Below are 14,619 nucleotides of genomic sequence, written 5' to 3' on the forward strand. Positions count from 1 at the left end.
GAGACTAGTTGAAGAATTTCGCTTCTGTCCGATTAAAATACATCATCTGATTGACTCCTGAAGGGAGCAGCGGACACTTTGAGGAATGATTCATTTAGGGTTATAGAATTTTTTATGCATATGTATTAAAATATAAATACGTGAAATAAATATACTGAAATATGAAATAAATATATAAAATATAAATGCATCAAAATTCCTTTAAAAGACATTTTGAAACGAAACATTTAAATTATATATATTTAAAAAAACAATTTAAAATATATGTCATTTTTAAAAATTTCAAAATATTCGAGGCGGTTGAATTTTTCATTTTCCACTATTATTTTTTTCTTATGACCCAACGTAAATTTATTTGTAACAAAACTATGAGTGATTTTGTAACAATAACAATTTTGTTAGCAATTCAATGCTAACTTTTTAGAAATATTTTTATGCACTCTTGCTGAATTCTCATAGGAATTATATATATATATATATATATATATATATATATATATATATATATATATATATATATATATATATATATTTTCTGAACTAAAATTGACTTTTAGCTAGCTAAAAAATTCGAACCACAAAATGCATACCCTATTTTATTTTACTGTTTAACCAAAATCTTCATTATCAATTTCATTTCATTTCTTCAAAAATGAAGACACCTAGAACATTTCAAAGATGTATAAATTTAGAATATTGAAACAATTTTGAGAAAAGTCATTAAGATGTACTTTTTTTCCTCCTAGCCAAATATTTATTTTACTGAACAATACATTTTATAGCACTCTTTTAGTTAGAATATAAACATATATGAAACGATAAAAATAAAATGGTACGTTTTCTTCCACTTTTGCTTATTTCAAAGTCCACTGTCCCCTTAATAAAAATTCTTCATTTAAACTTTTATTAAAATAATAAGCGTTTTTAATTTAAAATATTTCACCTACTGAAAAAAAAAGTGCCAGTGCTGCAGAAGGCATGTCTTTCCCCCCTTTTCTTCTTATATGAGGCTATTACTTTTCATATCTCGTCTTCTGCTTTGGAGACAGTCTGTGCATTTTTTTGTTGTTGTTTATTTTTCATTTTTCGGTGCCACTTTTACTCCTTTGAACACTTTTTCCATGAGTGTATTATAATATATTATGAGTATGATATTTCACTCTTAAAAATGAGGCCTTATATTCATTAGCCTGATTTATTATTTATGCATTTTAAAAATATACTGTATCAGTCAAACCATCTCAGAATGTTAAGAATTTGACGTTGAGTTTGTTACGTAAGTATAAATGTGTAGTCTGTTCAAAAGGTATCTGGATACTCATAGTAGCTGAATTCAGGTAAAATATATTGCTCTATTGGGAAATAGGCGATCTTTAAAAATATGCATTCATGTAAAGAACACATTTCTAGATAAATACCCAGATACCAAATTTTAGACAAATCAGTTCAAAATAAGCGGAGATATATGTAAAAGAATATTTAGGGGCTATTTCAATATTATATATATCTATATATCTATATACTTATAATAAAGCTCATTGTGTGTGTGTGTGTGTTTTCGCTCTACAGGCCAGGTCATTTGACATACAGCTATCAAATTTGGTACATGTATACCTTAGAGGTCGGGAATATGCACCTGGGGTCCCTTTTTTTGAAATTTCAATTAGAATTTTAATTATTAATTAAAAACTAACTTTCCCGCCAAAAAAATCTTCCATTTCCCCACCGCCAACTTTTCCGCCAAAAAAATCTTCCATTTCCCCCACCGCCAAACGAGTAAGGCTTCAGTTTTTTTTTTCTCCCAACAGTAATAAGGCTAGGGTTAACATTTTTCGGCGGATTATTTCAAACGATTCTGTTTATTTTCTTAATGTTTTATACATGTAAAATTAAACATTGTTAATTAATCCATGTTTCAGATTCCTTCTGAAGTACTTTTGAATTAAAATAACACAGAATAAAGGAAATTAAAAATGTATAATCTGCATAGCGTTACCCCAACTGGCGTAGAAAAATTCACGCATTTGCGTTACCGTAACTGGCGAAGAAAATTCACGCATGCGCATTGTGTTCTGACTGTTGACATGACAACCATTATCAACGGATGATTTAAATTATTTTTAGGTTAATTGCATGCTTTTGTAAGTAAATTGTATTTATGTTAATTATATATTTTTTGTATATGCTTATAGTTTTAAGTACATCATTTTTTAAGTAGTTTTTTTTAACCTGTTTTCAATGATTTAAATTATTTTTAGGTTAATTGCATGCTTTTGTAATTAAATTGTATTTATGTTAGTTATATATTTTTTTTGTATTTGCTTATAGTTTTAAGTACATCGTTTTTTAAGTAGTTTTTTTAAACCTGTTTTCGACCGATTATTTTAAACTATTCATTTCTTGGTCCTAAATGAATTTTATATTAGTGGAAGTATAAAATAAATAAAGAAAAGTATAAACGTATAAAAGAAGTATAAAGAAAACGATTTAGAGATGATCAGTGAAATTGCTTGAAGAAATATAACAAAAACGAACTTATTTGATATCAAAAATTTCTTAACGTTTGATGAACATATTCATTTCACAGTTATATTCAGAAGTATAGAGCAGATAGTGCAGATTCTTTCAAAAGATTTATGTAAGTAACCAAAAATGTTAGCATTGGGTAATTAAAATCTATAATTAAAACAATCTAAAATTAAAAATATTTTGGAAACAAAACTAAATTATTTCGGAATCGCAACTAAAAAATTATTTTTGATTCAAACTAAAAACTAAAAAAAGAACAGAAAAAGCACCAATGTATTTAGAGAGCTCAAATGCAGCTATTACTAAAACACAGACGAATCAAAACCATAGTAATAAAAACCAAGTTAATAGGGAAAAAAGTATGAAAATGAAACCAAATAAAATAAGAATCCGGCCTGAAGACTTTCTCAAGGTCACACTCAGGCAGGGATTTTTTAAAAAAGGGGGGTTTTTTCTGTGATCAATACAGACTAAAAAGTCCAACTATTGATTCCTCATGACCTGAAAATCCCCTGAAATTAGGCCTAAGAGATACACTATTTTTACAGAAAAGAAAAGACAACAATAAATTAGAAGAATGCGACCACTAATAAACAAAATTACAATATCATAAAATAACAATAAAATTTTATTTGGTTTAATTTTGATACTTTTTTTCCTATTAACTTGGTTTTTATTACTATATATATATATATATATATATATATATATATTCTGAGTTTCTGAGTGAAAAGGAAGTATAACTGAATTCATAGCATTGAAAATTCGTTCAGTTATAATAATAAATGCTTCAATTTTGTTTGTGAATATTCATATGATCCAAGCATATGGAATGCATACATATTCCAAGCACAGGAAACGATATTATCTATATATGCCTACTTAAGGTGGTCAGTGAAGTATTTTCATACCCATTAGATTCGGAACAGCGTCTCCTTGTTTATAATAAATTGACGCACTGAATTTCTTGAGACAGGTTACAGCACTCGTAGTGCCGAAATAAGAAACTTTCTTTATATCTAAAAAAAAAAAGAAAGGAAATTGGTCAAAAAGCCCAGTTAAAAAATGTAATCTCTATCATAGTAAAACCATTTTTCAAGTCCTAATTTTAATCGCATACATCTCCGTCATTTTTGCATATAACTTCATGAAACCTTTTCCTGTGCTTTTATTATGATATAGCATACATTTCTCGAAATAGTTGTTTAAATCGATCTCTTTTATTCCTCCATTTTTTGTAACTATTTTATTTCATCGCTAGGGGCAATGTAACTGTCTCGTTAAATACAGCATAGTTACTTTACTATATACATATATGATGTTCAGATACTTGTTATGACGTAAACAACGTTGAATGTTTCAGAACTCTTTCAAGAACTGTATTTCCAAAGAATTAAATAATTATAAAAGTCCAAACATAAAGTCAAAAAATTCTTAAATATCTCTAAATATGTGATATTCCAAATGTCAAGCTAATTTCTTAGTAAAATATTCTAAACTTCTTCCTTTATAAACTTCTGAGACTTTAAAAAATATCAAATTTCTTAAGAATCCTCCAGAACTGAATGACTGATGAAAGATGAGCACAAAAGTCTAGACCCAATAAGAAAAATTCCATAAATGTTAAAATAATTAAAAGCTTCCTAGAACAAATAAACACTCCATTTACAATCAATTTAATATTATAATGAACATCCTATTGCTTCTTCTTAACATCTCACCAAGTAAATGCTCCCATTTTTGCTTTCTGTTCCGAACCATTTCTCACGCTGCCGTTGCCTCAAGTATGCGCAGCAAGTGGTCTCCTTATCGCTCAACCTCCGGACCTTGACCATCGTCGATGGACGAACCGATAACCGTATCCCAAAGCCTCTGAATGCTTTATAAACATCGCGCAGCCATTTATGAAAGTGGTCGAAATCACAAAGTCTGAAAAATCAATTCATTGGCTGCAAAAAAATAACAATCTAATACTTTGGTATCATCCACATGGGTTTAGAGGTGACACCTGCTGAGTGCATTTTGTCTTAAGAACAAAACTGGGATGAGAGTTTCTGGTATTTCGGTCATTTGTCTAAGCGCGCTCTGCGTTGTTGGATCTTTCAGTGCCGAAAGGTGAGTCATTTCACGGTTGTTTTTTTTAAATCTAAGAAAATGTCATTGAATTCTCTATTGTGATGGATGACTTATTTTAAGTTCTATTCTTTAATCTTTACAGTATTACTCATTTTTACAAATATTGGGGAATCTAAGAATCAGTTCTTTTCTAAAATTTATAAGTAGATGGCGTCATCGTAGTGAATCCAATTTATTTAAATCAAGCAATTTTTTGAGAACATATTTCTGAAAACAAAGCACTGCTATCGAGGAGAATTTTACAGAAGAAGGAAAATTCCAGCATAAAATCCTATTTTTATAAACATGAACCAAATCAAATTAAATAGAAATATGTGAAAGCATTAAAATCAGCAGTTTTGCCATCTTGACATAAAGAAAAATAATCAAAATCAAAATTATAATAAAAAAAAAATGTTTGTTGAGTTCAAACAATTAGTTAAAGTTTCGAGGTGCAGCAAAATAAAAATATTGTTTTGGTATTACTTGAATATAAAAATTGAAGTCGACTCATATAACACGCATTCGTTTGAAATCATTTCTGGATTGGAAACAATAAATAAAAATTCTGCTTATTCAAAAAAAAAAAAAAAAATGTCGATTGCGAGATTTCCTACGATTTGGGCCTGAACCCGAGAATCATCACGTCTTGCTATCCAAGAGTACGAAAAATGAACAATAAAGGCGAATTAGATTTAGTTTGCGCCCTTATACCAAAACTGTATTATTAAATTTTTGGCGAATTATTTTCGCAGAAAATTTGGCTGCGTTCTTGTCTGTCGAGTTAGATCGATAAAATTGAGCCCGAGTTCATCCACTTTATAAGTCAGAGTATAATCGCTAGTAAAAGGATCAGGTTTCCAACCGAGTGTGGTGCACAGGGAACCAGTTAGCATAAGGCGGTTAAAAAAGAATTCTGAAATTTCCATTGCAAACTCCACTCCCTTTTCAAATACCAAGTCAATGCGAAAGATATTTTTTTCAGAAATTTCTTTCATGCTTGTGAATCCTTTTATATATCTTTATATTGACATAACATTCATTATCGAGTCATTTTTTAAGCGATCATTTCAAATATTACGACCGTCTTATGAAAATGAGCTATTTTCTGAATTAGGTACCTCATGATGAAATGTAATGGCGTTAGATGAGCGCTCTGTCACTCTTTTCGGATATAGATCCACTCAGTGTGCAGTCAATGTTTTATAATAATCATTTCAGACAACTTGAGAAATAACTGAGGACATGTTAAAGGCTGGTACCTGAAAGTGAAACTCACTTCATTCTGCGTCACATCAATTCAAAATGACGAAGATAGGTACAGGTAACTGCCTCCATTTTACTGCTAACCTTTATATGAAGAATAGAAAAGAAAAGAAACGCAAACCAGATAAAGGAAACAAATTAAAAATTCCTTGCCTAGCACAACCATTCCATTTTATTTCTATAGGAATTCAAGGTTCCTGGAGAATTTTGACCCAGAAGGACCCCAATTTCTTAGCAGTATATAATTAAACTTTCAGAATTAACATTATTCAATTTAAAATTCAATTTCCCAAGTATTTGGCCTATTGTATATAAATACAGATAAAAATTTTCTTAATTTTTTTTTTATAATCCTTGTTTTTCCCTTCCTTCATTTTTATGCAATATTGCGAAAGAGGATTGAAGAGACGTTCTTCAGTAGGTTGTCTCACTTTTTTTTGATTAGAAAATATGAAATGAAAATTAGGGCAAATAATCGCAAAAGTACGTAATAGCACTCTCTTATTCAAGCTTTATTTGTTTCATGTGTGTAAAAATGGGATTTTATAACTGATTTTTCATTTACTACACGATATTTTCGATATTTGAAATTTTGTAAATGAAATAATTGAATAAATTATCAAATAATTAGGATAATTAAAGCGAATTTCAGAAGACGGATGACTAAATGGCAGACTAAATATTTATAACATGAAATTTTAGTGAAAGACTAAAGTTAAGATAATAATAAAAATATTTCTAGGATACTAATAAAAGCGTACTTTTAAAAAAGACATTTAAACTTAATTTTATTTAAAAAGACATTTAATAAAATCAAGTAATTAAAATTAAACATTGGTTTAGATTTTTTTAAAGTGGGTTTTACCTTTCAAAGTCTTTGATACTTGGAATTTTTTATCCTTGAGAAACCACAAGTTTAATGGTCAACGGCGGATCTTTAAAATTGACACATCTTTCTGTTCTATTATGGCATTCCTAGAAATGCAAACAAACGATGTCTTACAGACAGAAATACAAATAAATTTATCTTGTTCTTTAAAAGTGCTTTACCTGCACTTTAAAATACCGTTTATAATACGAATTTATTTCAGTTAATCAAAAGTTAAAATTAAAAGACGTAAGAAATTTTCCGTTGGTTTAAGGAGCAATTTTTGATGCAGGTAATTGAATCGAGGATTTTATTGCTGAGCAATAAAAAATACCATCCTTTCAAACATTTTGAGTGCGTTATTTGTAAACTGTATTGCTAAGTGCCGCTTTTGTCTCCCATGGTATATTGGTAGTATTTCAATTCCTCCAAATTCAGCAAAAACTTTTGGCTGACGATTTGATAATACAAAGTAATTTGATAAGGAACTAACCGCCATGTATTCAACATATTTCGTTCCCAAAAAAATTTATCTTTATTTAAGTTACAAAACTATATTTCTATATATCGTCTGTTCTAAATATATTATGTAAATGAAGATTTTTTTTTTTTTCATTTCCGCAGCATTTCTTATTTTTTTGCCTCGATTTTCCTAATTCTGTACTTCTATACAAAAATGCTTCTTTACATGTATTTTAACAAACCTTAAAGTTTAGCATATGAATTTAGGGACACCCTGTATATTACATGTATACGCATGTTAGCTGGATTGAAGCAACTGAATAAAGAGTTGAAGGAATATTAAATACAATTTTTCACCAAGCTAGATTTATATTTTAGTAAACTGTATAGCATTGTTTAGAGATTACACACAAAATTTAATAAAACAAGATTTGGAAAACAAAATTCACTTTGGCACTGCCAAATGATGTAAAAATATAAATAATATTTTCATTCCTAGGCTTTTAACAATAGAAGAAAAACCATAATTAAATGCTGGACACGAAACACGGTAAAATAATGTACCCATGAAAACAGTCTAAATTTTGTAAAAACAATAAAAATATTTTTAAAAATTATGCAAAATAAATGTAAAATATCAAGCAAAGAAAATAAAGTAGTATAAATGAAAAAACAATTTTTTACATTTTAAAATGACGTGGAAATCATTTTTATGAAATAATATTTTCGGAAATTATCGTGGAGAAACATCAAAATTTCGTTCAGTTTTCAATTAAAATTTCAAAAAAGTCATTCAGAGATGCACATTCTCATCCTGCGAAGTATATTTCTGCCATATTTATTAGCTTAAACTCAAATAGCTTGACCTGTAGAGTGCAAATGACTGACACTTTCTCCTTTTTTATAAGTAGAAATGTTTAAGTTTTAATGTTCAAATTATATACGCGGTTAGTTTATCAATGGTACTTATTTGTTAAAGATTTTAAAATGAATCATAAAAATTAAGTTAGAAATTTTATTTTTAAAACTATAAGAAGTTTCAGTTTTTATATCTTTAATAATTAAAATTGGTTATTACTTCTTTATTGAATATTTATCTCTTTTTAAAATTGTAACGAATTAAATATATATGTTTAATGTCATTTTTAGGTTAAGAATTCTCTTTTTTTATATTTGAATCAGTTTTCATTGTGAGCCCGTTAGCTTTCATTTTCGAATCTAAACAGTATTACAATGCTTTCTGTCAGTTCGCCATCATTGGCAAGAGGCGAAGGCTTATGTTGCTTACGAAAACGGGTCTTTAGCTGAAGCCGGTGGAAAGGTTCAACGGAATTCGATCTGTCATTTTCTCAGCTGTCCTTTTTTTTTCCACTTTCCCCCCAATGATTCATCTCGAGGTTATGTTTGTACGAGATTCTGCTTTGTCGAATACAGAGAATAACAGTGTATATTCTTAGTTTTATCTGCGTTTTGAAAAACGTCTCATTTGAACTTCTGGTGAAAAAAAAAGTTTCAATGTGATAAAAGTATTTCAGGAAATGAAGAAACGTTGCATTATGTCTAGGACACGATTCTTTCTCTCCTCTCTATTGTACTCAAAAAGACTCATAAAATGATGACCCGTACGCATTGTATTTAATTGTATTAGAAAGGAATTCCGGAAACCTTCTTTGAGAAATCCTTTGTTATTAAATTTGCAGGCACTTTTTCATATTCAAATGATTCACGCTCACTTTAAAAATTTACTATCGATTCATCTAAAACACTTGAAGAAAGTTTGGAATCCGCGATAATACGCGTTATCTAATCTTAAATCTAAAAAAAAAATGGTGTTGATGACTTTTTTCCACTCTATCAAGTTTCATAATATTTCTGCCTCGTCCCTCCCGACGCAAATAGCGCACCTCTTTTTTCATTCATCTTTCCACATTTTCTGGTCGATTCAGCGAAAGCTTTCGAAACGTGTTTTGAAGACAGATGAATACGAGATAATTAAATGAATTATATGAAGATAATATAAGATGAATTTTCAACTTAAATCTATCGGCATTATGGATGTTTTTCTTGGATGTTTCATTTTTTATTGTTATACTGAAGCAAATAACCTGCGAGATTTCCACCCTCCCCCTCGCCTTTCATTTACAGAATATTTCGGATTTTATGTTATCCGTATCGCAGGAATGTTTCCTTTTGACAGATTCCCACATTTGACCCGACTTCCAATTTCGATGAAAAAATCGCACACTGTATTTCAATTGCGCTACTCAGGCACCGAGTTCGCATTTTTCGTGCAAACACACATGCACACGGATACGGACTGGGCAAAGCAGACAGCTAACTAGGCAAATGAATGATTCATGGAAATTCTGTGAATTGTAAAATAGTAGGATATGATGAATGTTCCGTCAAGTATACTTGGCCATGCTTCGATTCGAATTATTCCTTTTATTGATACAATATTTATAAATACAAAGCATTTGCTTACTTGATATTGTATACAAACACGGAAAAGCTTGTAAGCAGTAATATATATATAACTGAATGCTCATTTGTTTGTTTGAACCATTTCACACACGTTGACAGTTTACGAACAAAATTTGATGCTTATGTTTCTTAGAAACTGGGAGGATTGATTGCGCTATAAAAGAATTCCTAAGGCCGCTACAGGAAGCGAACCAGAGTCAAATGATTTAACATTTTCCGCCATCACTTTGGAGCAGAACAGTGCATAGAGACTATTTTTTCTCTTTCTTACACTTAAAAATTTAACTTTTCAATTATGTAAAATTATCTTTCGAATTTCATTCATTTTTTAAAAAAAATTATTCCCATTAGGATTGAAGATTCTAAAATATCTTCTGGAGAGGAATTCAAAAAAGGCAGGATTCAAAATTATATCTGTTTTACTTTTTCTTACACGTGTACTCGTTTCCTAAAAAATGAGCCTAAGATAAATAATTAAAATGTTGATTAAATAAAAAAAACCCCTAAAAATAAATGGACTAGTTTATCAATGACTTCATCATGCCTATTATCTAAGAATGCAAAATCCGCCTTTGAATGTATATTTATAAGACTGTGATATTAAAAAGTTTACTTCCTCTAAGTGTTTTTTTATTATTGTTAACACATGAATACGTTCGGATAGAATTCTCGTGGATGGATTTGATAAAAATCTAAAATCAAAATTGGATAGAAATCTAAGGTTTGGACAAAGACCTGCGTGAAGTTTCGTACATGTAGCTGTTGACGTTTTTGAGTAATCAAGTACATAGACCAAGTGATAAACATAATACCAAATACTGATTTTTTTTTTTTTTTTTGGATTCCGAACGATATGAAATCTGTAGTTTTGTTAATATTTTGAATGTGAAACGCTGAATTATTTGACAACTGCATTCAGTGGCATAAATAGGATGGGGCATGAAAGACATGGGCCCTGGACACCATCACCAGGGGCCGCAAAACTGAGAAATCAGTTTACAGCATTTCAGATAAAAATACCTTTTCTTTTACTCTTTTTAAAGACCGACGTTATTCCAGTCAAGTGAGAGTGAACACAAGTCATTTCTTCCCGACCTGCGGATGAACTTCAGCCAAGTTCCTCAAAAGAAAATAACTCCATTGTTAGAGTAGATCTATCAAGCAAAACTTCAATAGTCGAGGAATTTTTCAAAGATTTGGCACTCGATAGAAGCGCACGGAGGGGAGCTATTTTTTTAGAATGCATGGGGGATCATCATGTTTAACCCTCCGCAAGGTTACATGTGCAGATAAACTGGCACAGTATCCATATTCACACAGACAGAATGCATGGATAACAAATCAGGAATAAAATAAATATTAATATCTTCAAAGAGAACGAAAATAATTTTACTTATTTAGTAGAGTATTAATAAAATCAGTCTCAAATTCTCAATATTTATTTCAATAGATAAAGTATATCATTTTTTCATTATTATATTTAGGCGTGTGTGAGCTCATGTTGCTTTGGCATTTTTCTAGAGTATTAAACTTTCGCGCAAACAATTTTCGATTTTTTTTAGTATTTGAGCCTTGTTTAAATGTTTTGTATCAGATTTTCTGAGCAGGTTTAGTAAAATTTCAGTCAGTACTTTCGAACTAATGTAATTACTATAATAACCATTGAATCATATACTTCTGCAGGGGTTAACATTTCTTTATATAAAAAAATATTTTTTCGCTAACTCTTTTGGATATTTTCTTGCTTATGAATCTCAGTTTTTTCCCCGTATTATTAGGGGTGTATAATCATTATATTTTGGAATCGTAATTGAAATGCTAAGTATTTTTTTATATATGAATAATAAATTAGTAGCTATGACTGTGCTTTTAATTTTCAATTATATGTATTTCTGCATTTTACAAAATGGCAATTTTTACCAGTTTTCAGGATGGAAGCATGTGCGGTAATCAGCTTTCACTTCTGTGACAAATGAGTTGCTGCAGATAGATATTAATGTAGCTTCAATATTCATTTTAAAATCCGCCATAGAATACGAAGGTAATTTCATAAATGGTTCAAATAAATAATTTTTTAGGCTCATATAATTAAAAAAACTCATTCCGATTGACCCTTTTAACAGTTAAATATGAGGTCCTAAAACATTAATTAGTTGTATAACTTTTTTATTTTGCTCATGCATTCAAATGCAGGGAATGGAGTTCAAACAGTAATATTTATTTGTATGAGAGAATTGGTTTTTTTTCCTCATTTAATCCCTGATTGATGTAGCAACTTATGTTTTCCGAGGATCAAAAAATTATTTCAGCAATTAAATTAACGCTTTAGAAATGATTGTCGGCGCCGATAAATGTAAATCGCACGAGTTCAGAAAGGATTTGTGTACTGTTATTTAGAGTTCATTGAAATTTTAATCTCGGTGCTCCCTGGAGTGAAGTTTCAGAGAAAGGGGAGGGGAGGGGGGAGGTTATGCGAATTGTATTTTTTTAAAAAGAGGCACTGTTTTGATGTTTGCCCGTGTGCCTTTAATACAGGTAGACTCTGGCTGCACTCCTTTTTTTTCTGTATGCTTCATTAGAAAATGAAAATGAAGCAAAACGAAAGGCAATAGAAACATAAAAAATGAATGTTTTACTATTTTTACAGGTTCAAAAAATCTTAGAAGACCATCGATGCAATGAAATGTCCTATTCTGATTTGAAGGGACGAAAAAATGAAGTTTTCCATTAGCTTTCTTTATAAGAGAAACACAAGCTTTTTTTGTTTCTGTTTATTGGAGTTCTCATTGAATCCACAGTTTTTCAATAAGTTCCAACCAGCAGGCTGTTCACAAAATAATCAACCGTTTTTGAGCAACTTAGATAAAATAAATAAGTTTTAGGTCAAATAGGATTGACTGATTTTTTTAATAAAAATAGTAATTGTTGGATGGATAAGCCTGTTGATCTCAAATCATTTTCTCACTTTATGAATTAAGGATCCTTTATGAAAGTCAAAGCCGAATATCCCAGCTTTGCACGAAAAGGAATAAAATTCTCTGACATGATGTCATGTTGTTTGGTTTGATTTTGAAGTGTTTTCTTAAAACAATGCTATTAGATTATTTTTATGTGCAGCCTTTCACTCAGAGCCATTGAATGAGACCTGATTGCATGTAAATGAAGAGATACTATCCTTTTGGATACAACTGCGGTGGAAGTGAATTGTTACGCAAAAAAAATGTTCTGACTTATAAAAATGAATTAAAAATATTAATAAAATTCTGAAAATTGTATATTATCTTGTGACACTCCTCAGGATGTACTAACCCATGCTTTGAAAAGTACTAGTTTAATCTTTAGATTTCCACCAACGTAAGGATATTGGCCAACTTAAGGATATCATTAAGTTGGAAAATTCGAGAAAATGGATGAAAAAAAGCTAATTTTTTTAAAAATTTCAATATTTATTTTGAAAAACAGATTCGAAGCATTTTAGCTAATGAGCTCAGCCATTTTGTAAAATCTTTTTATATATTCAACCATTTTGCAATTGGACTAAAAATAATTCCCTTACTTTTTCCAACTAAGAAATTTCCTACATTCCCACTGAAATTTTGAACTATTATTTATCAAAATATTCGCTCAATTTTAATCAAACTGAATGGGTTAATACGAAAAATAAGGATCTTATTTCTTAGGAGCCACCTATTATTTCTGGAATCATTGATGGAAAATATCCTATTAGAAAACCCAATATTTCAACCTCAACATTCAAGAATTCACCGAGAGTTAGTTGATATAACTGCTTTTTATCGTTCTTCTGCTCATTTCCGTATTTGGGAACCTACAAGTGGTTGTTTCGTATGACTTTTGACCTGTTGTTTGCAACTGCTACAAATAAGGATAAAATTGTGAATCCTCTATTATTATTTAGCTTAATTAATTTAGGAAAATCGTGAAAGTTTCATCTCTCACTTCTTTACTTGGTTTAAATACTCACTACATTTGCCTTTTAAATTTGAATCGGGTATTACATGTCGAAATCGAATGGAACCGGCCATATAACTGAAAACTAATTTCAATTTAGGAAACGATGCCAAAGTTCAAGACGAATTTTTAAGGCAAGAGTCTCGGATAAATGATATAAGGACTCAAGAATTTGTAGTCGAAGATGTTTTGAAAAGCAAAACTCCAGATGATTCGCTTCCGATCCTTCTTGGGCGCTTACAGTTGACAGCGAGGAAGAAGAGTAGATTCTAAGTTATCATCAGAAGGCTATGAAACTTTAGATGAGAACTCAAGGCAACTTCAGAAAATCGAAATGAAACAAAGTTAGCAGAACATTTGAGAAATTTGGACTCAACGTTAACGCCGATATCTGAAACTGAATTTATAACGTTTACGTATGACGTTTACGCCTGTTTCCTAGATTTAATTAAAATGACCGAACGGCTGATAAGATTCTTATAAGCAGTCATTCAGAATAAAAGTATGGAGAATTTCAGCCAGCAAATTTGCATCCAACTTAATAAAACAATTGTTACAAACTAAGTAACTAATATGATAATGATGCGAACTAATACGAAAATATCTCTAATATTGTGATTTATTGTACAAGCAAGATTTATCCATTTGTACGCTAAATACTATTTATGTTTAAATCCATTTCCTTTTGTTTTTTTGTGTGACTCATATTAAAGGAAATAATTAAATTTTTGTAAAAAATCATTATAAAAATGAGATGTTATGTGAAGTGCAGCCATAATCATTTGATTTAAACTACGCATAGAAAAAAAATACTTATTGCTTACAGTTCGTTCCTACTTTCATCGTTTGTAGTTCGCTCTAACGTATAAATCAGTAACGTATTTCAACTAGGCAGATGCTTAAGATTGTGAGTAAATTGATTACAC

General features: G+C 30.0%; 1 protein-coding gene across 5 annotated transcripts in view; it reads left to right on the forward strand.

Annotated features, from left to right (window-relative positions):
• The window catches only part of LOC129968520 (pregnancy zone protein-like), a 137,535-nt gene that overhangs the window by 12,550 nt on the left and 110,366 nt on the right, over nt 1-14,619 (forward strand). For 3 of the 5 annotated variants that reach the window (XM_056082495.1, XM_056082498.1, XM_056082496.1), the window contains exon 1: nt 4,401-4,644. The exons of 1 other annotated variant lie outside the window; for it this stretch is intronic. In XM_056082495.1, coding sequence (XP_055938470.1) covers nt 4,574-4,644 — 71 coding nt within the window. In that variant the 5' untranslated portion in view covers nt 4,401-4,573. Of the gene's footprint in view, nt 1-4,400; nt 4,645-14,619 lie in introns of those variants that run through there. One more of the 5 variants, XM_056082497.1, reaches the window with a different exon arrangement.

This window comes from Argiope bruennichi, chromosome 5 (assembly GCF_947563725.1).
Source record: "Argiope bruennichi chromosome 5, qqArgBrue1.1, whole genome shotgun sequence".
NCBI lineage: Eukaryota > Metazoa > Arthropoda > Arachnida > Araneae > Araneidae > Argiope > Argiope bruennichi.